General features: G+C 40.2%; 1 protein-coding gene across 3 annotated transcripts in view; it reads right to left on the bottom strand.

Annotated features, from left to right (window-relative positions):
- The window catches only part of Topbp1 (DNA topoisomerase II binding protein 1), a 47,945-nt gene that overhangs the window by 20,470 nt on the left and 1,288 nt on the right, over positions 1-26,187 (bottom strand). For 2 of the 3 annotated variants that reach the window (XM_031345912.1, XM_031345911.1), the window contains exons 3-14: positions 23,042-23,176; positions 21,972-22,115; positions 20,259-20,440; positions 18,979-19,175; positions 16,825-17,007; positions 13,464-13,630; positions 11,128-11,291; positions 10,739-10,986; positions 8,078-8,439; positions 7,341-7,513; positions 5,248-5,459; positions 2,417-2,700 (exon numbers count right to left, since the gene is read on the bottom strand). In XM_031345912.1, coding sequence (XP_031201772.1) covers positions 2,417-2,700; positions 5,248-5,459; positions 7,341-7,513; positions 8,078-8,439; positions 10,739-10,986; positions 11,128-11,291; positions 13,464-13,630; positions 16,825-17,007; positions 18,979-19,175; positions 20,259-20,440; positions 21,972-22,115; positions 23,042-23,176 — 2,451 coding nt within the window. Of the gene's footprint in view, positions 1-2,416; positions 2,701-5,247; positions 5,460-7,340; positions 7,514-8,077; positions 8,440-10,738; positions 10,987-11,127; positions 11,292-13,463; positions 13,631-16,824; positions 17,008-18,978; positions 19,176-20,258; positions 20,441-21,971; positions 22,116-23,041; positions 23,177-26,187 lie in introns of those variants that run through there. The other variant, XM_031345913.1, reaches the window with a different exon arrangement.

Here is a 26,187-nt window from a genome sequence, read left to right as displayed (position 1 = left end):
AAGAAATAAGAGAAAGGAAGGAAGAAAAAGAAAAAAGAAAGGAAGAAAAGAAAAAGGAGGAAAAAAGAAAGAAAAAAGCTAGGCATAGAGGTATATGCTTTTAACCCCAGTAGTCAGCAGACAGAGGCAGGTAGATCTCTGAATTCAAGGCTAGTCTGCATTATATGCCGACCTTGTCTCAAAAGTGGAGTAGGGATTCTATACTACATACAAAAGGGAAAAGAAAAGAAAAAAGAACACCAAGCAAGCACATGATATAAAGGTAAATAAAGCAAGCATAAGTTGATTACAAAATAATATATGACAGAACTGAGGTAAAGATAAGAGAGCACACTGAAATCCTAGAACCAGAGCAGAAAGCCCTCAAGCCAAAAAGCATTAAATAAGACAGGACCTTTTATAATATTAAAAGCTACATTTTACATTCTAACTAATGCAAGTCATACATATCAGTGTGCCAACTAACAAAGCAACTACTTACCAAAAACAAAAACCATGTGAGATTTGAGAAGAATTACCAACACTGCTGGGGATGGTAGAGCATGCCTTTAATCTCAGAACTTGGGAGGTAGAGGGTTAGATCCTAGAGTTCAAGATCAGCCTGGTCTATAGTGTGAGGACTACACAGAAAAACCAAAAAACCAAAACCAAAACAATAATTACCAACACAAGAAACTCGCAAACATCACTTGATATATAGGTTGGGTAAATAAACACACATTGGGAAAGGGTATAAAAGATTTAGGTAATCAGGAGTTAGTTTTCATATAAATGTACTGGATATATATCAAACACTACACCTTAGATAGAAAAAAATACCATCTTCTGATAAATGATTGCCTACCGTTATACAGAACATGGGCAAATCTCCACAACAGAGGCTAAACAAATCCAACACAACAGATGCAAAGAGACTTTCCAACACTGACTCTGTACGTGCCAAAACCAAGTACAACACAACTCTGACAAGTTGTGGGGAGAAACAGAAAGAACAAGCAGCAGCATGAGGAGGGGCACACAGGAATTAGTAAGATCTGAGCACGGACAGTGGCTGCCCAAATGTTGGGTAGGCACAGTTTCATTTCCACGACAATGGTGAAGCTCAAGGCAGTTCCCATGTGCCACAAGGCTGCACGAAGCAGGGTCAGCCTGACTCCAGAAGTCACAGCACCAAGACAGTGCTTTTCCTCTGCTAAAGGCTCTTGGGGCAGAGCACTAATCACAGGAAGGGATTTATGTAAAACCGCAGGACTCTGCTATTGTAGAATACTAACGGAGTCATTTTAATTTTCATAAGACACCAGGATTAGTAAGATTAAGGGTATATATCAGCCTAGAATAAAACAGTACTAGGTATCTACAGTTATTTTCAGAATAATCTGTCCCTAAACATAGTAGTGAAAAATGCCTAAAATGTACTAGGAGTTCTTGTGGATTGAACCCATGTTCTTCTCATGTCTGTCAGGCCACTATTCTATAGAGACCTACCTCCACAACCCTTTTTAAAAAAGCAAAGAACTGCTGGGCAGTGGTGGCGCACGCCTTTAATCCCAGCACTAGCAAGGCAGAGGCAGGAAGATCTGAGTTCAAGGCCAGCCGGTCTACAAAGCAAGTTCCAGGACAGCTAGGGCTACACAGAGAAAAGCTACCTCAGAAAAACAAAACAGAAGTACTTTTTGTTTGAGGCAGCAGGCCTTGAACTCACAGTGTAACCTAGACAAGTCTTGTATTTATGATCCTCTGCCCTGGCCCCCAAGTCATTAGGATTATAGGAACCACTACTAGGCCTGGCTAAAATGTCACTTCTTAACATTCTATAAGCAAACTATCAAAAGATAAATGGGCTCAAGGATACAAAAATCTCAGGTAATGACTTACTTCAACAGCTACTTGGAAGGCCAAAAGCTCCCTCCCCAAAAAAAGGTAGAAAAAAAAAATCTTGAGGATCTGAAGGGAGACTATTTGAATAGCCTTTGGTTTATGAATATATTTCATAAGGTGTCGGCCCCACTACTCAGATCATAGGGAGAACACCACTCATCCCCTTTAAGAGTGACTAAAAAGGTAAGGTGACACTAGCCCTTTCAGCAAGCCCAAGGCACACTAAGTCTTCCAGAAAAGGTAGCAACATAGTTGCTATTTTAAAGCTTATAAAACCATTACATCAGACTATTTCATTTCAGACTGATATTCAGAGGTTAAATTATCTGCCTAGAACTGTGTTCATAAACAATATAGAACTTGAGCCCAGAGTCCTAACTTCATATTATATAGCCACAGCTGTTATCTTAGCTGAGCACCTATTTAACATCTCTGGACAACCTTCTATTAAACTTTAGTAGCAACGCACAATTTGGGGCCCTACCTTTATAAACTGTAAAACCATCAGCACTAGTAACATCCCTTCAGACCTTACCGTCACATCAAAGGATGGCTTGAAAAGCTTGTCCTTGGACAGAAACTTTGATGGTGTGTCCAGGTGTAAGGAGGGCTCCTTCCTCAGTGGCTGCCTTACAGGGGACGCGGGGTCCTGCATATTGTGCTGTGAGATGACAGCACGGAAAGCTTTACTCTGAAAGCGGTTCATGTCCAAAGGTGTAACAGCCCTTTTTCTGTGAATTTCCAAGTGTGTGTCAGGATGTGCTGGAGAATCTAGATTTGAATTCACTCCATTTGGTATCTTAGTTTCTAATACTTGTTCTACAAATTGAAAATGAAAAGAAACAAATGAGCCACTAATATGAGTGTTTTCTTTCGTATGAGGCAAACTGACATTTTAGTATTTTGTTAGGTTTTACATAGTCTTGGTATACTTTAAACCATAAAGTTATATTCCTACTTTCCAAAAAGCAAAGCCGATAAACTTATGTTTTAAGACAGGTCTCACAGACCCTTGCAGGTACGCAGAACCTATTGACTGACATTGCAACATAACACTGTCATCTACATACAAAGAGAAGACCACAATTACGGTTTAAAACAAACAAACAAACAAACAAACAAACCAGTTAATTTATGATTTTGTGTTGGGCTGCAGTCAAAGCCATCTTTGAATGCACCCCACAGGCCATAGGCTGAACACACCTGTAAGTGACCCTCCTGCCTTAGCCTCATAAGTGTTGGGCTTCAGAGATGTGCACAAGTCCCCGAATCCAGAAGGTGTATTAAATTATACACTGAGGAATGGAGAGATGGCTCAGTGAGTAAAGTGCTTACTTTGCAAGAATGAAGACCTGAATTCAGATCCCCAGCACCCACAGGAGTGTTGGGTGCAGTGGTGTAGGCAGGCAGATCCCTGGAGCTCACCCAATCAGTGAGTTCCAGGTTTAGTGAGAGACCCTGACTCTAAAATCAAGATGGAGCATGACAGAGAAAACACATGATGTTGACATCTGGTCAAACATGCACACTCATACACAAATAAATATACTCACACATAGATATGTGTGCATGAATGTATATATTGAATTAGACACACACATTAACTGAAACAAATCATTATAAACCCATTCATAAAACAAAACAGTGTATTAACCCAGTCAAGACACAGTAAGAAGAAAATTCTAAAAACATGTACTTAGAATTAAGCGTAGTCAAAGTTTTGGAAAGCTCACTGCCGTGGCAATGGAGCACGTCGAGTCTGCCTAGGTAGCAGGTAACAGCTCTCAGGTGCCCCCAGGATGCTGACTGGCCTCAGCAGTTTGCCCAGCAGCACTACCATTCAGAGGCTATTTGTATTCTCCCATCTCTGCCTTCTCTACTTTTATTCAAACAAAACACTTTTGACTACTTCATGTCAAGCCCATTGCCAGACAATAAAAGTAAAGAATTCACAAAACTTCCACAAACTTTTACAGTTTGGCAGAGACAAGAAAGCCAACCAGCCTCTCTAAGCAACCAGAATCCTGCTGAAAAGATCAGAGTGCGAAAATGAGACAAGGCCCTAACTGCTAAGTCAAAGAAGCCATCTATCTCAGAGAAAGGGGCATTCAAACTCAAGACAAAGGAAAATAGCTGTGCTGGATGGTTTTGTCAGCAAGCTACAGGCTTGGGAAGAGGGAACCTTAACTGGGAATGTGCCCATCAGATTGGCCTGTGGCATATTTTCTTAACTGATGATTGATTTGGGAGGGCCCAGTTCACTGTGGGCAGTACATCTCTGGGCACGTGGTCCCTGGATGGTATAAGAAAACAAGCTGAGCAAGCCATGCGGAATAAGCCAGTAAGCAGCACTCCTCTATAGCCTCTGCACTGGTTCCTGGACTTCCCTGTATGACAGACTACAACTTGTAAAATGAAACAAATGCTTTCCTTCCCCAAGCTACTTTGGTCATGGTGCCTTATCAAAACAATAAAAAAGTAACTAAGACAGTAGCCAAGTATTAAGTTCTCTTGCGGGAACATACCAAAAACCCCAGATAAGCATCCAGAGCACATTAGCTGCACAGCATGCTAGTGCAAGCCATAAAAAAAAAATAACACTATCTGGGATAGAGGCTCACACCTTTCACAACACTGAAACTAGGCTGAGTGTGCACTAAGTGTGTTCAGGTCGTCCTGACAACACATGGCACAGTACACAGTAAGCATCTGTGCTGAGAGATGTCACCACTGACAAACAGCCAACAAAAACTCATAGGACCAACTAACCATTAATAGCAGAAATAAATGACTGTGAGGGACCCTAAGGGCTTTTCCAGTGCCATACCCTCCTTACAGTTTCCCTCTCTCAGCTGGGGTCAAGCCTAGGCCAAGTTCCATTCTCCATCCACAGGAACATTCTGGAGTAAAAAATTCTCAGAAAAAAATGCAGAATGTACTGACTGATAGTCACCTGTCCCTCTGGAAAGTCCCAGGTAGAGTTCAAATGTGTGTCATGCTTGCTAGCCAATAGATTTAAAGGTCAATATGCTTAGCCAGTAAGTTTGAACTGTAACCTTGCTGATGTAACCTGGCCCCTAAAAAGTATAAAAACTGCCAACAACAGTCATTGGGGTCGCCTTCTCGTCACTCGCCTTGAGGGACTAATTGAAGTGAAGGTTGACCCCGACCCCACCTGGAAAATAAACCTCTTGCTTTTGCATGGATCTGCATCTCTGTGTCTCATGGGGGGGGGGGGGTTGTATCTGGAAGTAAGTACCACTGAACGAGGGTTAGGGTCTTACAAATGTTTCAAAGCAAGTCCTGGAACATTCGTATTTCAGAAACCATCAAGTTGTAAAATACATAAAAACAAAGAGTTCTAACCTTGTTTAGGTGCACTGTCAACCAGAAAATGGTTTTCATCTGCTTTCTTTCCCATTCTGGCAGTTTCTAAGAGCCATGAAATATTAACTGCAGGCAAACTCCATTTTTTTGCAGCTTCATATTTAGAACCAGTAGGTTCTTTGACTATAAGATGTGTACTGGCAAGCATGCCTTTCTTTGCATTGGATTTGCGAACAAAGAATTCTTGAACACTAAAATTTACATGGAAATAAAGAAAATGAACACACAATTAGCCCATTTTTAAAAAATAATAGCATCGTTAATGTCACAAAAACACTCTGCTGTGCATACCTTTAATCCCAGGACTCTAGAGGCAAAAGTGGGCAGACCTGGGTTGGATCAAGGCCAAACTGGTCTACAGAGAGAGAGCCAAAACAGCCAGGCCTACACAGAGAAGCCTTGTTGTGACACCACCCCCACACCAAGAGAGAGAGACAGAGACAGACAGACAAAATGGAAAAAGGAAAACATACTTATTAACAAGTGATAGTTTAGGTTTTGTTTTTTTATGTGTGTGTGCATGCCTCTGGAGTCCGGAAAAGGGGTTTTAGATCCTTTAGAACCAGAGTCCTCTCTGAAAGTAGCACATCCACTTAACCATCAAGCCATCTCTCCAGCCCCAGCTCAGTCTTCTTTAACCTAAGCTAATCCTTTACAACTGCTTACTCTAGGATAAAAACATGCTGCCACAACTTTCCATAAGATGGAAAGAAAAAAAAAAAACCTCCTTAATCTGTACTCATTACACCCACCTGACCTTTCCTACCAAAAGGAGATATGGAACAGTTACAATTTTAAAATACATTATCTTTTTATTCACTATAACTTCCCAAAGCATTTTCATACATAATCTCAATTGATTATCTCAGTTTTATAAATCTCAGTATTTTACAGTCAAGGGGAAGAAGGAAACTAAAGTGACCTCCTCAAGAGTGAAGGGCATTAAAGGAACAAGGGGTAGACACAGCAACACTTGAGACTCAAACAGTTCAGTCTTTCTAATTCCGGGTCTCATGGCTGGCTGATTTCTTGTCTTTTGGGAGCTGTTTTAATTTCCCAGTAGTTTTTCTGGCTCATATTTAACACTGACGAGGTATGGTGAGAGCTAATCTTGATCATCAACCTGACAGGATTCAGAATCACTAATGACATACATAGAGAAGGAGTTTCAGAGAGATTTGGGGAAAGGTTAAAAGATCATCCTAAATGTATGTGGCATTATTCTAAGTCTATCTGTAGATTCTTCTCTGCTGGTCTCCTAGGACAGCTGGTTTCACCAAGACCCCTTGGCCAACCTCTATCTCCAAAAATTATTTACATTATGATCTTTAACAGTAGCAAAATTACAGCTTTTATCTGAATTTATTTCTACCTTAACCATGATTTCCCCTCAGAATGTTCAGAGTATGTTGCTTGAAAGCATTATGCTCTTTATGCTCTTAATCTAAAAATATTTCCCATTAAATATGAGATTGGTTAATTGAATTGATACAGCTAATTTCTACTCCTGGGTAGCATTTGAAATGACCAATCAGGGAGAGTGAACTACTGAAGGATTTTTACAGGTAACTTTTAATTCCTTCATTTCCAAAGTGTTCCCTACATTCCTTGCAAAGTGCTCCATTTGCATTTCTGGTTAAAAATAAGATAAGCAATGGTTATATATTTAAAATAAGAAAAAGAAAGGAAGGGAGAGGAGGAGGGAGAGAAGGAAGAAGAGACATGAAAAGGCACAGTGCTTAAAGAAGCACAATTCAGTAACAGCCCACATATTACCTTTCACGGTGACTAGGCCAATGGGAAAAAAAACCAATGCCCATCCAGAGCCTTGCAAGTTTGCCAGATAGCCATCTAGTTGTGTATGACCCAGTACTTACCCATCAATCACACATACAGACAAAATCCTAGCCAAATATAACTCCCTACTTTCCAGTAAGTCAAAACAAACAAAACACAATGTGGTTAGGGATGCTATAGTGGAGCCCTTGCTTAGCACATACAAGCCCTCGGCTTATGGCCAGCACCGTGTGTGCTCACTCTCGAGCAGCAGACACACTTAAGATATCACGTACCTTGCTCCAAGATGATTTGCTAAGAATACCAAGGAGTCTCTTTCTGCTCCCACACACTGACTGAAGGAAATCACACAGTCCTCTAGAGGAGTCATTCCCGACATTACTGAGACTGGTGTGAAGAGGGGATTCGACTTGGGATCAACTAATGTCTGGTTGTCTATACAGGTAACCTTTGAAAACAAAAGCAATAAAGCTACTATAAGAAACAAGTGGTTAAGAAAAGCTCATGTTATAATAGCAATTTTAGTTTAAAGAAAAAAGAATTTTACATAGACTTGAGTATGCTCATTCTTGGCATATTCCAAATGATATTTGAAGGAAAATACAGATACTAATTCTTCACATTTGCATATTAAAATCAGTAAGATGGATTACTATAGCAATTGGAAGTCACAATTTTTAAATTCTTTAAAAGATATTTTATTTAATGTGAGAGTGTGGGTTTGTGCATGTGAGTGTAGCACCTATATATACTATAAGTGTCAAATCACCTGAAGCTAGTTACAGGATTAGGATCAAAAAGCTAAAGATCTTCAAACTAGGGCACACACTCAGGTGATCACGCTCTCACAGCTCATGCCTGTACCCACTGGGCCATTTTGCTGTTCTCCCACTCTTATATTCCTTTGCCCAAACCAAATGCCAATTTACGTAAACTGAACAGCCTCAAAAACCATAAAGACTGGCAGCCAGCACTCCTTCAATACTGGGTTCCGACCGTCACAGTTTCTTACCAGCCATGTGTTTGTAACAACTTCTCCCACAGTGGCTTCTACCTCACATCCCAGCAGTGGAACCACAGCATAGTCAGCAACCATTCTGCTGGGAAGGGACACAATCTTGCCAGCATGCTCTCTTATGATGTTTATAATATTTCGTTCATTTTCAACACTAAAACCCAAAACACGGAAACTCTTTTGGCTAAATAAGCCTTCCTCAGGAACTGTAGAGCCATCAAGGAGACAGTGACTGAAAGGTGGCTTGTTTTCTTCCTCTTGCACAGAAATGTGAGTGGAATCATCACAGGGCTCAAGGTGAGCAGAACCAGTGCAAGGCCCAACTTCAGGCGCTATAGCTTCAGACAGCTTAGCTTCAACTGGAAAAGAAAAAGGCAAGTTTTCTATCTGATAATTACTAGACTTAAGAGTTTACTTCCCACCAGCCAAAAAGCCACCAACATGGGCTGGACCTAGACTTCCCCAAACACATGTAGTAGATGTACAATTTGATCTTCATGCGGGTCCCCTAACAACTGGAGTCAGGGCTGTCCTGAATCTGTTGCCTGTTTGTGGATCTCACCCCCCTAACTGGACCACCTTGTCTGGCCTCAGTGGGAGAAGATGCACCAAATCCAGCAGAGAGCTGATGTGCCATGGTGGGGTAATTGGGGGGCAGGGTCCCCATCTCACAGGAGGAGAGGGGGAAGGGGAAATGGAGAGTAGGCTATGGAGGGGACTGGGAGGAAGGGAGTGGATATGCAGATGTACAGTAAATAATAAAAAGAAAAAAGTTTATTTCCACAGGGTGTGGTGATACACAGGTTTAATCCCAATACTTGGGAAACAGAGGCAGATGGATCTCTGAGTTCGAGGCCAAATTGGTTTACATGGCAATATCCAAACCAACCAAAGCTACATGGTGATTTCCTAGCAAAGACATGAATGTAAGAGTCTGATAATTTTAATACTTATAAATACTTAGGTAACTAAAATGTATACCACTGAATAAAATTAGAAAAATAATAAAAATTGTTTCACACAATTAAACAATTATAATTCAAAAAGAACTGAAAACTGTGTGTTTACAACTACAAAGTATGTATACTTTATGTAAGTTGAATTAGATAGAGCCAGCCATAGTGGAAAAGGCTTAAAAAACCAACTACTCAGAAAGCTGAGGCAGGAGGATTGCAAGTTCAAAATCTACCTGCCTTATGGAGGAAGTCCAAGACCACACTAAGCCTTAAAACTAAAAATATAAAGAGGGTAACAGCTCAATGATAGATCCTATGCCTGGGTCATACCTCAGCACTGCAATAAAAAACAAGTAGGGCTGGAGAGATAGCTCAGCAGTTAAGAGCACTGACTGCTCTTCCAAAGGTCCTGAGTTCAACTCCCAGCAACCACATGGTGACTCACAGCCTTCTGTAATGGGATCCGATACCCTCTTCTGGTGTGACTGAAGACAGCTACAGTGTATTCACATAAATAAATCTTAAAAAAAAGCTCTTAACCTCTCTCTCTTCTTGCTCTTTTCTTGTCTTTACTCTCACCTCTTGCTCCCTCTCTCCCTCCCCCCCTCCACGTGGCCATGGCTCTATTTTTCTACCTTCTCTCTTTTTTTCTCCCCCCAACTCTGTTTTCTACAATAAATGCCTTAACACCATAAAAAAAAAAAAAAAAAAAAAAAAAAAAAAAAAAAAAAAAGAAAACAAGTAAAAAAACCTCGATATAAAGTTCAAAGACTCATCTATAAACACTTTTCCACATGACACAAACTATGAAAAAAAAACAGGAAGGGCCGGGCGGTGGTGGCGCACGCCTTTAATCCCAGCACTTGGGAGGCAGAGGCAGGTGGATTTCTGAGTTCGAGGCCAGCCTGGTCTCCAGAGTGAGTTCCAGGACAGCCAGGGCTATACAGAGAAACCCTGTCTCGAAAAAAACCAAAAAAAAAAAAAAAACAGGAAGGACTTCACAGGTTGCTCTTACACAGGGGCAATGCTGTTTTCATAAGCAGACAATGTATGATATTCACCACAAAATTCTATCTTTTGATATATCAAATAATACACTCTACAAAGAAAGGTTAGTTCTAACTCTGTTGGAAATTCACCTTACGACACTGATGAAACTATACGCTGAGACAGCAGTACCAAGAACAGTACTGCAGACAGCCAACTCAGAGGCCTTTGTTATAAGCTTATGCTATTACAATTCACACAGAGATGCCAGAGAGATAGCTCAGAGGTTAAGAGTATGTACAAATCTTACAAGGACCTGAGTTCTATTCCTAGCAACCAAATTAGACACGAATGCCTGTAACTCTAGCTCCATGAGGGTCTCCTCTGACCCCAGGCAGCACAGCATACACACATTCTCTCTCTCTCTCTCTCTCTCTCTCTCTCTCTCTCTCTCTCTCTCTCTCTCTCTCTCTCTCTCCCTTCCCCCTTCCCTCCCTCTCTCCTTCTCTCTCTCTCAACAAACAAGCAGTTCATACTCAAGCACAGAGCTACTAAGAGCATGATTCAGTGATTTGGAGCCTGATGGCCTTGCTTGGTTAGAAAGTTACAAAACTAAAGCTTTATGGAAGAAAAAAGTTCATAAAAATGTAGCAGATATCATTCATGCGTTTATTTATTGTTTCTTAATTATAAATGCTCATCAACTATTTCTTACCTATTGTGGGGCCATCATTTACATACTGAGCAAGCAGATCCTCATCAGCTTGCTGAAGCTTCTCACTAGGAACGAAGTCTTTCTCAGAGATTGTGCCACTCTTTTCTAAGGCAGCTGTCTGGTTTCCGGGCTGATCTGAACCTTGAATTCCAGCTGGCTGGTAGTTGGTATGGATATAGGACTCTTCAGGAAGTATATATCCTTTACTAAAACACTCCAGCAACCACTTTGCTCCCACTACATGAGGCCTACAAAAAGAGCATTCAGTTAGGCTCCAGTGTGGGTGAGGAAGATCATTATTCCACTTGCCATCATTCCCACAGCTGTAGACACACAAGTCTAACCCAAACCATCCCAGCTGGAAGAGCTCTGAACAAGACTGACAGGACCTGTGAGATGATCGGCTCCAGAACTGCCTCACATCATCCTCATAATCTCCCACAATTACATGAGTTACATCTTCATTTAGTTGATTAAATCGAACTCCACCTCCACTGTTAATAAGCCTTCTCAGCTTATCAAGCTTTCTGCCACTAAAACCACAAAGATATATCTGCAAAGAAAACATTTGCTTTGGATTAACATACTCAAGCTTATTTTTCTCAACAGAAACAAATTTAAAAGAAAACTGTATCCACTGTGTGTAAATAAGATACTTCATAAACATTTTGGGGTACACATGGAGTGAAATATATTCTAAATCTAATGTGTACACATACACTGACAGCTAGCTCCCCTCCATCCCCCAGTGCTGGACACCATCACTCACAGCTTTTACATAGGTGCTGGGAATCAAATTCCACCTCCCATGTTTTCACAGCAAGTGCCTGACCCACTCACCCATCTCCTCAGCCTAAAACTGGTATTTTAACCATCAGTTTAGTCCCACAGTACTGTAATCTCTCAGTGGAAACCTGAAGGAGGGTTGAGGCCACAGATGAATTATAGGACAGACTTCAACATCTTCTAAATGATGGTACACAACTTGTTCAAAGATTTTCATTGTGTGTGTGTGAGCAAGCACACATGTACAGGCATCATAATACATATATGGAGGCCAGAGGACAACATGAGGGACTCAGTTCTCTCCTTCTACCTTATGGTCCCAGGTCATCAGGCTTGGTAGGTGGCAGAGCTATTTCTAACATGCAAATAGCTCTTTAAGTTGTAAAGGAATGACTTTTTTCTTTCTTTCTTTTTTTTTTTGGTTTTCTGAGACAGGGTTTTTCTGTGTAGTCCTGTCTGTCCTGGACTCACTCTGTAAATAAGGCTGACCTTGAACTCAGAAATCTGTTGTCTCTGCCTCCCAAATGCTGGGATTGAAGGCATGCACCACCACTGCCTGGGCCCAAGGAATGACTTCCTGTAAATGAGTAATTACAAAGAAACACCATAGTTCGCTATAAACTCAAAAGCACCCAGACTTGCATGTTTTCTGTTGGTGCTGATCAAACATATGACCTGAGAAAATTCCTTAAGGCTTTGAGCTAACTCTTTCCTGCATATTTATCTTTCCTGAAATTTCTTTTCGACTTGAATTAACAAAACAGCAAATCCAAGAGCTGAGCATAATGCTTTGAAGAAACATGTATACAGGGATTTTAGATGTGAGGGTATATGTCTAAGCCAATTTAACTAACATAATTTTTTCACCTCTTTTAAAAATTTCAAAAGGACAATCTATTTCTACACGTCCCAAACCACCATCATTACTGGGATACATCCTAACAAAAATTAGGAATCAAATACTTCCTACATAGAAAAATTCAAATTAGGACATCTAGAATTAGTATGTCCCAAGATCAAAGAAAAAAGATTACACAAAGTATCTTTCTATTTCACCAGTAAGTTGATAAATCTTAGGAGGGATAACAGATACCTGGCCTTAACAATAAAACATGACTTAACTGCCTCCCCTGAGAAGAGTGTCACTCCACTAATAGCACTGTGTGGGGTGCGTGGATCTAAAATATGTGATGCTTCCATCATAGAGCTTATATGCACACACTGAAAATCATCTTACAAATCAAATCTTTTTACTTTTGGGCACTGAACCCAAGGCCTTATACACAATTAAGAAGGCAGACTTTAAGGCGACACTATTATCTGTCTAGGACTCTGAGAAAGCATGTTATTGTATTTTAAATTTACATTTATGCCTGTATACATGTGTGGGCATGCCACAAGTACATGCCACAGGACAGGATTAGGTTCACTCCTTCCACCACATGGGGTTCTAAGGACTGGGCACAGGTTGTCAGGCTTAGCCACAAACACTTTAGCCACATTGCCCTAAAAGAGGATTTTAATCATCTAAGTATTATCTTCAAGATATTAACTACTTTATTCGTGGGAATTGTTACATTTTAAATAACATAATGTAACATGAAATGATTATTGGCATTAATATATTATAAACAAATGATATGAATGAGTATCTTTAAGGTAAGTGGTAAGATTTCAGAGTCAGATGAACTCAGAAGTAGAACAGATAAAGCTACAGCCCAGTCAGACTCACAAGCACGTGAATATGGCAAGTGTCAGCTTCCTAGCTTAGTGCAGGGTTTGTTTACATACATAAGGAGCAAGTCCACCTATGAGGGGTCTTTGGAGTCCGGCTGAAGGGGTGTGGATGTCTGGACCTCACTGTATAGACCAAGCTAGCCCTAAACTCAGGTCTGAAGATTATTCATCCTTCTAAATTTGTTACATAATAAAGACATACCCGACAGCCATCTAATAAATCTTCAGGAGCTTGAAACATACTGATGTCCAGATTTTCTAGGTTTTCAAGTGAACATTCAAGTTTGCTAGTGGTTGAACCAAACATTGTTTCATTTATACAGCTGCCATTTATGTTGGATATATGGCTGACATCTGAGAGTGTGTGACCTACAAATGTAAAAGGAAATGATAAATTCCTGAGGTAAAGGAGTCATTACATGCTTTCTTATAAAGGGGTAAATCTACAAAGATTCAGAGGATTTTACTGAAAAATAAAGTTTCATTCTTAAGGTGAAATTATATTTAATATTTCCTTAAAGTGGGTTATAGCCCATAAAAACATACAGATGCTGGCTTTAAGGTCCAAGAAGGAGGATTTTGCTAAGTGGCACTTTCAAAATAAAAGAGATCAGTATTGACTGAATACGCTAGTCTAGCTGACACATCAGAATGACCATCACAAAGGGAGTTGAGTTGAGTCCTTTGTATCTACTACTGCTGTATGGGTGGCCTGTGGATGTAGGGGCAAGGCTGTCTCAGAATTCCTATGGAGTTCAAAGAACAAGACTCTGTAGTTGTTTCCTCCCACTTTTCCACAGATTCTGGGGCTTCAGGTTGGGTTTACACAGCAAAGTATTTTAGCTGCTATACAATGAGATTTTTGGTTTGGTTCTGTTCTTGAAGCAGTCTCTCTATGGTCTATACCAGTGGTTCTCAATCTGTGGGTCGAGGTCCTTTGGGGGTATCAAACAACCCTTCCACAGATACCACCTAAGACCACCAGAAAACAGATATTTATTTACATTACAATTCATAACAGTAGCAAAATTACAGTTTTAGAGTAGCAACAAAATAATTTTATGGTTAGGATCACCATAATATGAGGAACTATATTAAAGGGTCACAGCATTAGGAAGGTTGAGAAGCACTGCTCTACCCAGATCAGGATCACATGGAACTCTGAGCTCTACCTGCCTCTGTCTCCAGTGCTGGCACTGAGGTTGTGTACCACCGAACCTGGCCTTTTGTTTTGTTTTCTGAGACAATGTCTCATCAAATCCAGGTTGTCTTTGAATTCTTTGTAGTCAAAAAAGACTCTGAACTTCTGATCCCTCCATCTCCAACTCCCAAGTGCTGGTATGTGCCACCACACCCAGCTTTATAATGCAGTAGTAGGAATCAAACTCAGGACTTCATGCAGGCAGAATTTTTATGTAATAATAATTTATAATCATTACAGTAAACCAGATGGATAGGTAGGTAGGTAGATAGATAGACAGATAGACAGAAAGACTGAGCGTGGTGGCACACACCTTTAACCCCAGTGCTTGGTAAGTGGAGGCAATCTCAATCTGAGGCCAGGCTGATGATCTACTGCCAAGGACCAGCCTTGGCATAAAGAGGGATTCTGAGAGAAGGGGTATCTGGGAGCAGCGAAAAGAACAACTGGAAGTCAAATCGTGGGTCCAAGCTGGCAGCCTAGGTTCTGCTGAGACAGCTTTCCAGACTGCTCCATCTGTGTGTGTGTGTGTGTGTGTGTGTGTGTGTGTGTGTGTGTGTGTGTGTGTGTGTGTGTGTGTGTGTGTTTTGCTCTGCTCTAGAAGCTTTTTCTCACTATTCTAAAAACTCTGGTTGAGACAGTTCTCTCTGCTAGTAAAAATTCTAAAAGCTATTTGGATAGCTCATGGACTTTCAGTCAGAAAAGCTGCTATAAAAAATTATTCTGCCGGGCAGTGGTGGCGCACGCCTTTAATCCCAGCACTTGGGAGGCAGAGGCCGCTCAAGGTCAGCCTGGTCTACAGAGTGAGTTCCAGGACAGCCAGGGGTAGACAGAGAAACCCTGTCTCGAAAAAACAAAAACAAACAAACAAACAAACAAAATCTATCTTCCTACCAAGTTAGAGATGCTGTTAAAAAAATTCTTGCAGAGATGTTTTTGTTCTCCTGATCTCTACATAGCTCAGCTCTCACTAAAGAAAATCCAAGAAAGAACTGCTACTGCTTTTTTCTGCTAGTTCACATCAGGAAGACCAAAAGCCCAATTTTTTATTTACATAGCAATTCAGTTATTTATTCCAGGTTCCTTTTTCACTATCCTATGAATCAGCATCCAGTGACTCCAGCCCTTTGGTTCTTAGGAGACAACAAACACATATTTTCTTTTAACAGTGCAAAAGAATTCAGAGATCTGCCTGTCTCTTACACCCAGATGCTGAACTAGCTGGGTGGGACCCGGACTGGAAATTACCATTTCAACCACACTTGGACCTAATTTTGCCAGAGTCCCAGGAATCCGCCTTCATTTGTATCTGTCTGCCTTTGTATCTTTCAGGCAAGCATGCTCATAGTGTAGCTATCTCTGTTCCTTTAGATCTGTGAAGCCCCTCATAATTCATATTGTATCCTTATATTTTAACATAGTTGAAAAATTATATATTTTTGAATTCATGCATTTAGAGTTCTTTCCCATATTTTTTTTTTTTTTTTTTTTTTTTTTTTTTTTTTTTGGTTTTTCGAGACAGGGTTTCTCTGTGTAGCCCTGGCTATCCTAGAAATCTGCCCGCCTCTGCCTCCCAACTACTGGGATTAAAGGCGTACACCACCACTGCCCGGCTCTTTCCCATATTTTAAGGGCTGTCCTGAAAGCCCCAGTGTCTACCATTTTGCAGAGATATAGCCACATTCTTGGACTCTGCTGTTTCTAATTATCATGGAATCATTACGCTAACAGGGAGAACTTTCCTTAGAAGGAAAGAGTCCTCTACTGCTGGTGGGTTCAGAAAAAAAATGTACATTGTTACATAAACAAGCCTTACACCCACCAGCTATCAACACTTGAGGAGGCCCACACCAGGCCTTGTCCCAGGGGCAGGAATCATGGCACTCTTTCCCTACCAGGGCCATGCCAGGCTCAGCAATCTACAGAGGGAATTTCAGGACAGCTAGGCTACACAGAGAAACCCTGTCTTGAAAAAACAATTAACCAACTAACCAACCAACCAGGGGAAAAAAAAATACTACTCTTAAGGCCATCCACTAGTGTTCTTAATCCCCTCTCATGTGAATGAGGATGTGAAAGAAAGCAATCACTCATTCTAAAAGGAACACAAAAGAAGTTCTGGACAGCTTTCTACACGGGCTATTTTGTTATTTAGTTCTACCCAGAGGCACAGGGAGAAAATAAAGTCCCTACTATATTTCAATGGTCCTGTCAACAAATCAACTCCTTCACTTTCCCTTGGTATTTAAGACTGAGGTCCTGGGCCTGCAAGACAAAAGCTTTCCCACAAAGCTACATCCCTAGTCCAATATATCAATTATCATGTGAACAGTAATTGTTTATTTTAATCTCAGAGACTTACTTCCAGCCGTGGCATTGCTCTGAGCAGTGGGTGTTGAAGTATCAGGCACCGTCTTTACTTGTGCTCTAGGTTCAGCCTTGTATATAGATTCATCCTGACAAAAGCCTTTCTCAATACTGTCATGAAACCATTGCAGGGTCACACAGTGCACATTCCATCTCCTGGCACATTCGTATTTTTGTCCTGTGTTCATTACAAGAGAAATACAGAAATATTTAAACTATGTTAGTTCATAGTAAATTATTTTTTAAAACTCACTCCAAACAAAAGTAACGATTAAAGATTACCAGTAATTACATTTAACTTTAAAAATTAATTGTTTATTACTTAATGTGTCTGGGTGTTTGTCTGCGTGTATGTCTGTGTACTTCTTGCATGCCCAGTGCCTGAGGAGGTTAGAAGAGGACATTGGATACCCTGGAACTAGACAGATAGTTGTGAGCTGCCATATGAATGCTGGGAATCAAACTAGGGTCCTCTGAAAGAGCAGCCAGTGCTCTTTGAGCCAAGTTTCCAGCCAACCCACTTTGGAAATAGGCTTGGTTAGCCTTCGTAGACCAGGTTGGACTTGTACTCATATAGATCTGCCTGCCTATGCCTCCCAAGTGCTGGGATTGAAGACACCATCATGCTCGACATTATTTTTATTTTTAAAGATTTATTTTATTATTTATTTTATGTGTATGAGTACACTGTAGCTGTACAGATGGCCGTGAGCTATATCATGTGTGTGGCTGCTGGGAATTGAACTCAGGACCTCTGCCGGCTCCGCTCGCTCCGGCACAATTCACTATAGCTGTCTTCAGATGCACCAGAAGAGGGAGTCCGATCTCATTACAGGTGATTGTGAGCTACCATGTGGTTGCTGGGATCCGAACTCAGGACCTTCAGAAGAGCAGTCAGTGCTCTTACCCGCTGAGCCATCTTGCCAGCCCCCCATGCTCGACATTATTAACGTGGTTTAATAAGAACATATATTATAATCACAGACACCATAAATATATGCAACGTAATAAATACTATCTTTGATTAGACAGAGACATGTAGCCCTAAACTCTTGATGTTCCTGCCTCCACCTCCTTTGACACCCAGCTCTATTTTGGCATTCCATAAAGTCAATAGAGCAGGGCCTGGTAGAGTCTATATCCAGCTACTTAGGTCTGTAAGACAGAAAAAAATCACAAGTCTCATGATAGCATGGTAAACTTGATGAGATCCTGTCTCCAACAGAAAGCAACAAAAGACTAGGGACATAGCCAGGGGACAAGCACTTGCCTAACATAAGCAAAGCCCTAGGCTCAATCCCTCATACCTCAAAAAACAGTCAATAGATAAACAAACTGCCTTTAGATTGAGAAAAGCCATAGCAATGGTCCTATCATAACCATTATACAATCTCCTGACCAAACGACAATTATCAAGTAACTAACATTCTCAAATGCTTATCAAGGTAGCTCAGTAAAACAGTGTAAACACAAAAGGAGTTACGAAAAACCCAGCAACTCTTCTCGTACTTTTGTATAGATTTTAGGAGTATTAGCAAAACTATTCCCTAAAATAAAGTTCTTGAAATATCAAAAACAGTAATAACTTTAAGCAGTTTCTCAATAGTAACGCTTTTTATATTTTTATTTATCTCATAATTTGAAAGTATATCTCAAAGTTAGAAATTCTAGTTCCTAGATTAGTTGGGAAATGTGGTCCAGTGATAGAGCTCTTGCCCAACACTCAGGAATTCTACCCTTACCATCCCACCCCCATCCCAATCCTAATGCAGTAATATAAACCAATTCACGCCACTAAGTGCTTAGTCAAGCTTCTGAAGTTAGTCATGAGAAAGAAATACCACTCAGCTATACATATTCATTTTCTTGTGAAGAGATTTGGGTTTTTTTTGTCAAGGTCTAAGTCAGGTGGTGAAACATCATGGGCAACTTTTGACATTTTATATTTATTCCATATCCTGGAAAAACACAAGGACAGTTCCTTAATTTTTCTAGACTGTGACACAAACTATCTTTGCAAGAATTTAAAGGTAAAAAAAAACCAGATAAACTAGGGCAATGAATGACAATGTCAGAGCACAAGGTGGCCTACAGAGAATCAGGGTTCAAACAGGACTTGCACACTCAACTACATCTAAGGCATGTTTACCTCTTGGTTCTTGCACAATGAGGTGTGTACACTCATTCATCTTCAACTGCCCCATGTACTGGCCTCCGTGCTTAGCTGTAAGTTGCTGGACTGTCTTTCTGTGTATACCATTTAAGCCAGTCACACAGATAATGCAACCAAGAAAAACAGGACACTTAAAGTCTTCCATGTTTACGTCAGTGTATGTGGTTATTTTTCTGGAGAAAAGTAAAAAGAAGAGACAATTGAGCCCGAGTACTCAGATCCTGTTAGATCCCACTGCTCTCCTTGTCTGCTTAGTTTTTATTCTTTGGGATTTATAAACATTTTTGAGAAAGGAAAACCGACATTGAGGATTACACTAACTGCTCATCTAGCTCAGTCCCAGGTCTCTAATAAAAATTTGTATTTCAGCAATAGTCTGAAGACTATCTTAAAGAAAACACAATTAACTCTTAAGTCCTTGTTAATAAATGGAGAGCATTTGGCAGTTATAAGACTGGATCTGTACTTAAAAACCTAATGTTTACTGGTTGTCTGCTATAAAATAGACACATCTTTCCATCATTCTTGGTATGTAAAAACAATGCTTTTTGGCAGAGCACCAACAGTAACTATTGCTATTCTGCTGTCACAATATCAGATGTGCTAACTTCATCAGGCTGGTACTAACTATACTGAGTACATGCTGAATAGTGTTGAAGTAAGTGCAGAAAAATGCCACAGAATGCTGATATAATTCAGATACCTGGATTTATGACTATAAACCCAATTTTAGGGAAAACAGAAGTACTTCCAAACTCCGTAAGGTAAACCGTTGTCCTGTTCTGATCTCTACATACATCTGATGTCCAGTCCAGTGCATAAAATGGGCTCGATTTACACTGAATGGATTACCTCTCAGCTGATGGCTTGCATAGATGTTATTTAATCTAACCTCTACCCCTCTCTGTACTTTCATCCTACCCAGGAGGGGACAGAACTGCCAAAGTAGCTACTTTATTCTCCATCTTAATATTGGGGCACAGTATTGCACGGTGCCACACAAAAGCCAAACTGAATTATTTTAGATGTATTTGATGCAGAAAATAATTTCATTATCAGAGCATTTGCCCTCTAGACACCGCTTAGTCTATGGCCCATCTTCGCTACTATCACTGGAGAAATGAACAAAGACCCTATTTTGTTTCTCAGTAACAAATCAAGAGATATCATAAAGCTTCTCCATGAAAACTCAACAATGTCAAATTATTCAAAAGCATCATTTTCTCAAATATACAAAGCATAAGAATGTGTCTTACTTTTCTTGTGACTTCTCCCAAAGTGTTGTTATCCAAGAAGGAAGCATAATAGGTTTCTTCAGATTAGCAGCAACTAAGTATTTTTTGCTCCCAACTTCTCCTGCGATGAGATGAGTGACTGATACATTAAGGTCTCTGTATACTCGTCCACCCATCATTTGTACGTATTTATGAACTTCTTCCTATAGACCCAAAAGAAAATGATAATGCTGAAGAAAACAACAAGTCTTTTGTTTTTAGAAATATCCCATACATTTTTTAAAAACTAATGTGTATGAGTGTTTTGCCTGAATGTATGTCTATACACTACGTGCAGATCTTGGAGATCAGAAGACGACATCAGACAGATCCCCTTAAACTGGAGTCTCAAATGGTTGTGGGCTACCTAGCAGGTGCTGGGAACCAAACCCAGGTCCTCTATCAGAGCAGTAAGTGCTCTTAACTGCTGAGCCATCTCTCCAGCCCCCCATAAAAATCACTATTGTTAGCCTGAATGTACAAATGTTTTTACTACTAAAAAACTAAGTAATTAATTACTTTTGGAAAGTTGTGTATCAATTTTAAATTTAAAAATCACTCTTTGTAGGCTGGTGATGTAGCTCAGTAGGAGAATGCTTGCCTACCATGCACAAGGCTCTGGGCTCAATCCACAGCCTCCCCCTAAAAAAACCAAAAAATCTGAAAATAACTGTTTTCTTGAACAGCCACATACTTTTTAACAATACTTTCTAGTCAACCACATTTATAACAATGTGGTCTTGTGGATTAATATTGCTAATGACATCATAGCTTTCTTAAGTTTAAGCACTCTCAGTGACAGTCACCTACAGAAACATTTTCAGATAGAATATTATCATTAAGTGACCGTATTTATTCTTTAAATTCCACAATTTAAAACTATGTTGCTTCTGATTACTTTTTTCCCCCAAGACAGGGTATCTCTGTGTAGCTTTGGCTATCCTGGAACTCTTGGCTATCCTGGAACTCGCTTCTTAGACCACGCCCACCTTGAACTTAAATTGCTTGCCTCTGTCTCTCCCCCTGCTGGGATTAAAGGCGTGAGCCACTTTTCTTTTTCTTCCTTCCTTTTTTTTTTTTTTTTTGAGACAAGTCTTACTAATATGTAGGCCTAGTTGACCTGGAATTCACTAATCTGCCTTCCAAGAGTTGGGGATTAAAGCCATGAACTACAACACCCAGATTAGAACCTTTTCTTTAAAGATTTTTCTGTTCTGGAAAAATTAAATGATGCAAAACAAAGTTTACTGACTACAGAAGAAAAAAAAACTTTTCTTTTAAATCAAAACAAAACACTTAACCAGTGTTTCTACAAATCATATTCCACTTCCCCCAGGGAAGGGCACACCAACTGATTATCCAATACCAGATGGTCAGTTTTGAGATCACACATATAAGATTATGCAGACTAAGTGGGTTGTATTTACCTAAGATTATATATGTATATATACATATATGCATATAACAACAATGAAAAAAAGGTTATAAATTTGAAAACTTGAAAGAAAGCAAAGAGTGGTGTATGAGAGGATTTAGATGGAGGAAAAGGAATGAGGAAATGATGTTAATTATATTATAATATTTAAAAAATAAATACCACCATGAGGCATGCACAAGTCTGTTAGTCACGAAGCCCATGCCTCCTGTGAGGTCTGTGAGGTGGGGAGCCAGCCCTGCTGCTTTCAGTGATCTTACCCTTTTGTCTTTATCAAGGCTTGTACATGATATAGTTACATCAGACATAATCATGTTGTAGACTGGATGCTCAGCTCTTGGGACACACTGCTGGTGGCGCATACAAAACGTGACTACTTGAGGACCAACAATCCTGCAGCCAAGCTATAAAAAGTTTGGGAAAAGACCAAGAAATTAAACTTGGAACATTAGTTACTCACAGAAGCTAACAGCTACTGCAGAAAACTATGAAATGTTAGAAGAAAAAGACTATCACATAATTTCTCAAGCAAGCATTAAATAAACTTGCACCTTCAAAAGCAAAGCTACAAGGCCTTCATAATTGCCACCAAAACTTCAATCACTTAAAACATAGTCTTTATTATTATTTTTTTAAACTATATTTTAAAAAGTTAAGAGCGCTTGTTGGTCTTACAAAGGTCCTGGGTTTGGTTCCTAGCACCTAGTCAGTAGCTCACAACCTTTAATTTCAATTCCAAAGGATCCAATGCCCTCTCTGACTCCCAAGGGCGTCAGGTATGCATGTGCTGCACCAACATGCATACAGGTGAAAACCCTTGCAACGTAAAATAATAAATGTATGTATGTATGTGTATCCTTCTGTAGGTATATCCACATTTTGTACAGATAAACCTGGAGGTTGGAGGTACTGGATCTCTCTGGAGCTGGCATTATAAGCAGTTGTGAGCCACCTGACATGGGTGCTGGGAATCAAATTCAGATCCCTTGAAGAACAGTATGCGCCCTTAACCACTAGGGCATCTTTCCCAAGAAATACAATCTTAATGCAATAATTTTATGCTATAACTGAGAAACATTCAAGTATGCTTTCAAACAAAGCACCAGCCAATGAAGCAGCTCAGAGTCTAGGAACCCCAAGCCCAAAGAATCCCAAGGTACTCACAGTAATCATGATAGTATTCATGAAGAATGAGACCCTATACACAGACACAGACAGGCAGATAGACAGACAAACACACAGATACACACACACAGCCCATATACAGATAAAAAATAGAGGGTGAAAAAACAAAACCCACCACCAAATAAGTATTCTAGAAACAGCAAACCTGTTTAAGATGATCAAAAACAGCGCCACTGAAACGGTCACAGATATAAAGCGATTTGTCATTCTCTTTTATCTTCAATGCTTCCTCATCTGTAATAATCTGAAGATAATCTTCTGATTGTAATTCCTTTATTGACTGAAAGGAAAAAAAAACCAAGAATATAATAGAAATTAGTTCCCTAAATTTAATTCCTACCAAGGGTTAAGAGCCCATTTCAAACCCAGTCCTTTCCTTATTAAATAAAGCACTGCTTCTCACCTAGACCACTGCAGAAGCCTCTGAACTACTCTCCTCTCTTAAATCTCTTCTTCACAAAGTTAGTAATCCTTTTAAAGAAACCAACCAGGAGCTGAGCAGAGGGTTCAGTGGATAAAATGCTTGCAGTGTAAGCATAGGTGTCCAAGTTTGGTTCCCTAGCATCCCTGTAAAAAGCCCAGCATGGAGGCATGTACTCACAACCCCAACACTAGGCGGTGGGGTGGGTACCAGAGACCCGAGTCCACAGGATCCCTGGCCAACTAGACTAGCAAATCAGTGGGCTCTACAACAATGAGAAATTTATCTCAAAAATTAAGATGGAGAGAAACCGAGGACAGTTCTGCTATAGCAGAAATGAACCTCTGGACAGGGCACATGGATCAGTCTCAGATCTTTTATCCCCCATACAGGGTTTCTCTGTGTAGCCCTGGCTGTCCTGGAACTCACCTCTGTAGTCCAGGCTGGCCTCGATTTTGTAGAGATCTACCTGCCTTCCAAATGCTGGGATTAAAGATGCATCACCACCACAAAACTTTATTTCTTATCAAAGTCTACAAAACCACAAAACTGAGCCCTCACTTATCTCCCAGGTCTCATCTTTTACATCTACCTCCCTGGCTAATTCCAGTCATCCCTAAACCCTATACCTGGAAGAAACTAATGACCTCACTAAGAGGTTTTGCTTTTGGTCCTACTGCAGGGAAGACTTTTCTCTTAAATTCTCATTTGAAGTGATTCTTCACTTCAGTAAGGTCTGCTTCAATGCCACTTCCTAGAGATACTTTTCTTGATAACATGGTGAGTTTGTTTTGCAGCACTGGGAACTAAAACCAGGTTTTTATGTACTCTATACAACTATGACTAAGCAACATTTTCATGGTCATCCTACTTTCTAACTGCACTTTCTCTACCACTTGAATACATTTTATGAAGGGGGAAAAATTGGTTCTTTTGTAAATGTACAGAGTTTTATTTCTTCCCCATGAGAAAGAATGTTTTAGGTCTGTTAGATGGCTTATCAGGTAAAGGTGCTTGTCATTCAGCCTGAAGACCTCACAGTAGAAGAATGAACTCCTTCAAGTTGTCCTCTGATATCTACACATGTATTGCGGTATGCAGATACTGTTCCGAATACATTTGCACATGTACACCCACATAAACACCCATGCATACCACTCCCCTCACACCTACATGAATGAACATTCCATGATAGATTTTTTTTACAAGCATATCCCCACCCCTAGTACCTCATACAAGGCCCTGGACAAAGTTAATACTTGGGTAAAAAGTTAGATTTGCTAAGAGGATCACTGAAATGTAGTACAACTTTCTACTTTCTTACTAGGCCTCCAGATATTAACTAATAATAAAACAGCCAGGTTGCACAGAAAGCTGTCTAGAATTTCTCTTGTATTCCTTTTAGAATGAGTGATTGCTTTCTTCAACATCCCAATTCATACAAGAGGGGATTAAGAACACTAGTGCATAATCTTAAGAGAAATTTTTTAAAAAGATTCTTTGTATTTTTGTATATATATGCATGCATTTCTAATAGATTCCCAAGCTACATGTGTGGAAGTTAAAAAACAACTGAAGTTGGCATTCTCCACCTTTATGGTCTCTGGGTTAAAATTCATTTCATTGAAAGTCTTCACAAGGCTCATAAGGACGTATATGACCTCTCTGGCATTCCATAATATTCTTACCCACCTCTAATTTTGTACACTACCACACTAACCTTGACTAGACAGACACACACACACACACACACACACACACACACACACACACCATTCCCAGGGCCCTGCACATCAATGTCTCCTCTCACTGAACCTTCTTCTACTAGATACCCACTCACATTTACTTAAATATCTCCACCATAAGTCCTACCTTGACCACTCAGTTTTAAGTTGTAACCTTTCCATTTCTTTCTCCTCCAACAAACATCCTCTGGAAAACCTTAAATTGTTTTGGCTTTTTCTTTTCCATTTCCCCACGGTACTAGACCCCTTATAGCACATTATATAGGTACTAGGTGTGGGGCACACGCCTATAATCTCAGCATACAGGAGACTGAGGCAGAAGGACAGAGTTCTAGATCAGCCTGGGCTACACAGTGAGACTCAGTCTCAACTCTTTCACTGGCCCCCATACTATGTAGTTTCTTGCTTACCACCTGATCTATGTATGCTGGAAGAGGAGAGATATTTGCTTGTTTTGATCATTAGTGTACCCCAAGTATTATGCTAGAGGAAAACCTGTCAGATGAAGGACATTCAATTAATGGTTGCTAAGTGAGTGAACATTATTAAAAAGCAAAACAAAACAAAACAGCTAACTCCTCAAACCTGAATATGCACTGGGATTTTTGTTTAAAATGCATATTCTAATTGCTTTTTTTTTTTTTGTTTTTGTTTTCAAGACAGGGTTTCTCTGTGTAGCCCTGGCTGTCCTGGAACTCACTCTGTAGACCAGGCTGGCCTTGAACTCAGAAATCTGCCTGCCCCTGCCTCCCAAGTGCTGGGATTAAAGGCGTGAGCCACCACCACCCTGCCACATATTCTAATTGTTAAATGTGGGTTGGGGTCCCAGGGCTATGCATGTCTAATAGATTCCCAAGCTACAAGGTTTGTGAACGGCAAAGCTCAAAACTTTGTGTGTGTGTGTGTGTGTGTGAATGAGAGAGAGAGAGAGAGAGAGAGAGAGAGCAATGAGAGAGAGAGAGAGCAATGAACCAAAACTATTGCACTGTGACTCAGTTTTTCAGTGCTCAAAGATCAATGGGGTTAGTAGACAATACAACTCAAGAACTCCAAGTCAGAGGACTGAGAAGATGGCTCAGTCAGTCACACACACACACACACACACACACACACACACACAGGGGA

This window comes from Mastomys coucha, unplaced genomic scaffold (assembly GCF_008632895.1).
Source record: "Mastomys coucha isolate ucsf_1 unplaced genomic scaffold, UCSF_Mcou_1 pScaffold23, whole genome shotgun sequence".
Classification (NCBI taxonomy): Eukaryota; Metazoa; Chordata; class Mammalia; order Rodentia; family Muridae; genus Mastomys; species Mastomys coucha.
The sequence above is the reverse complement of the archived record's forward strand: the minus strand, read 5'-3'. Positions and strand labels throughout refer to the sequence as shown.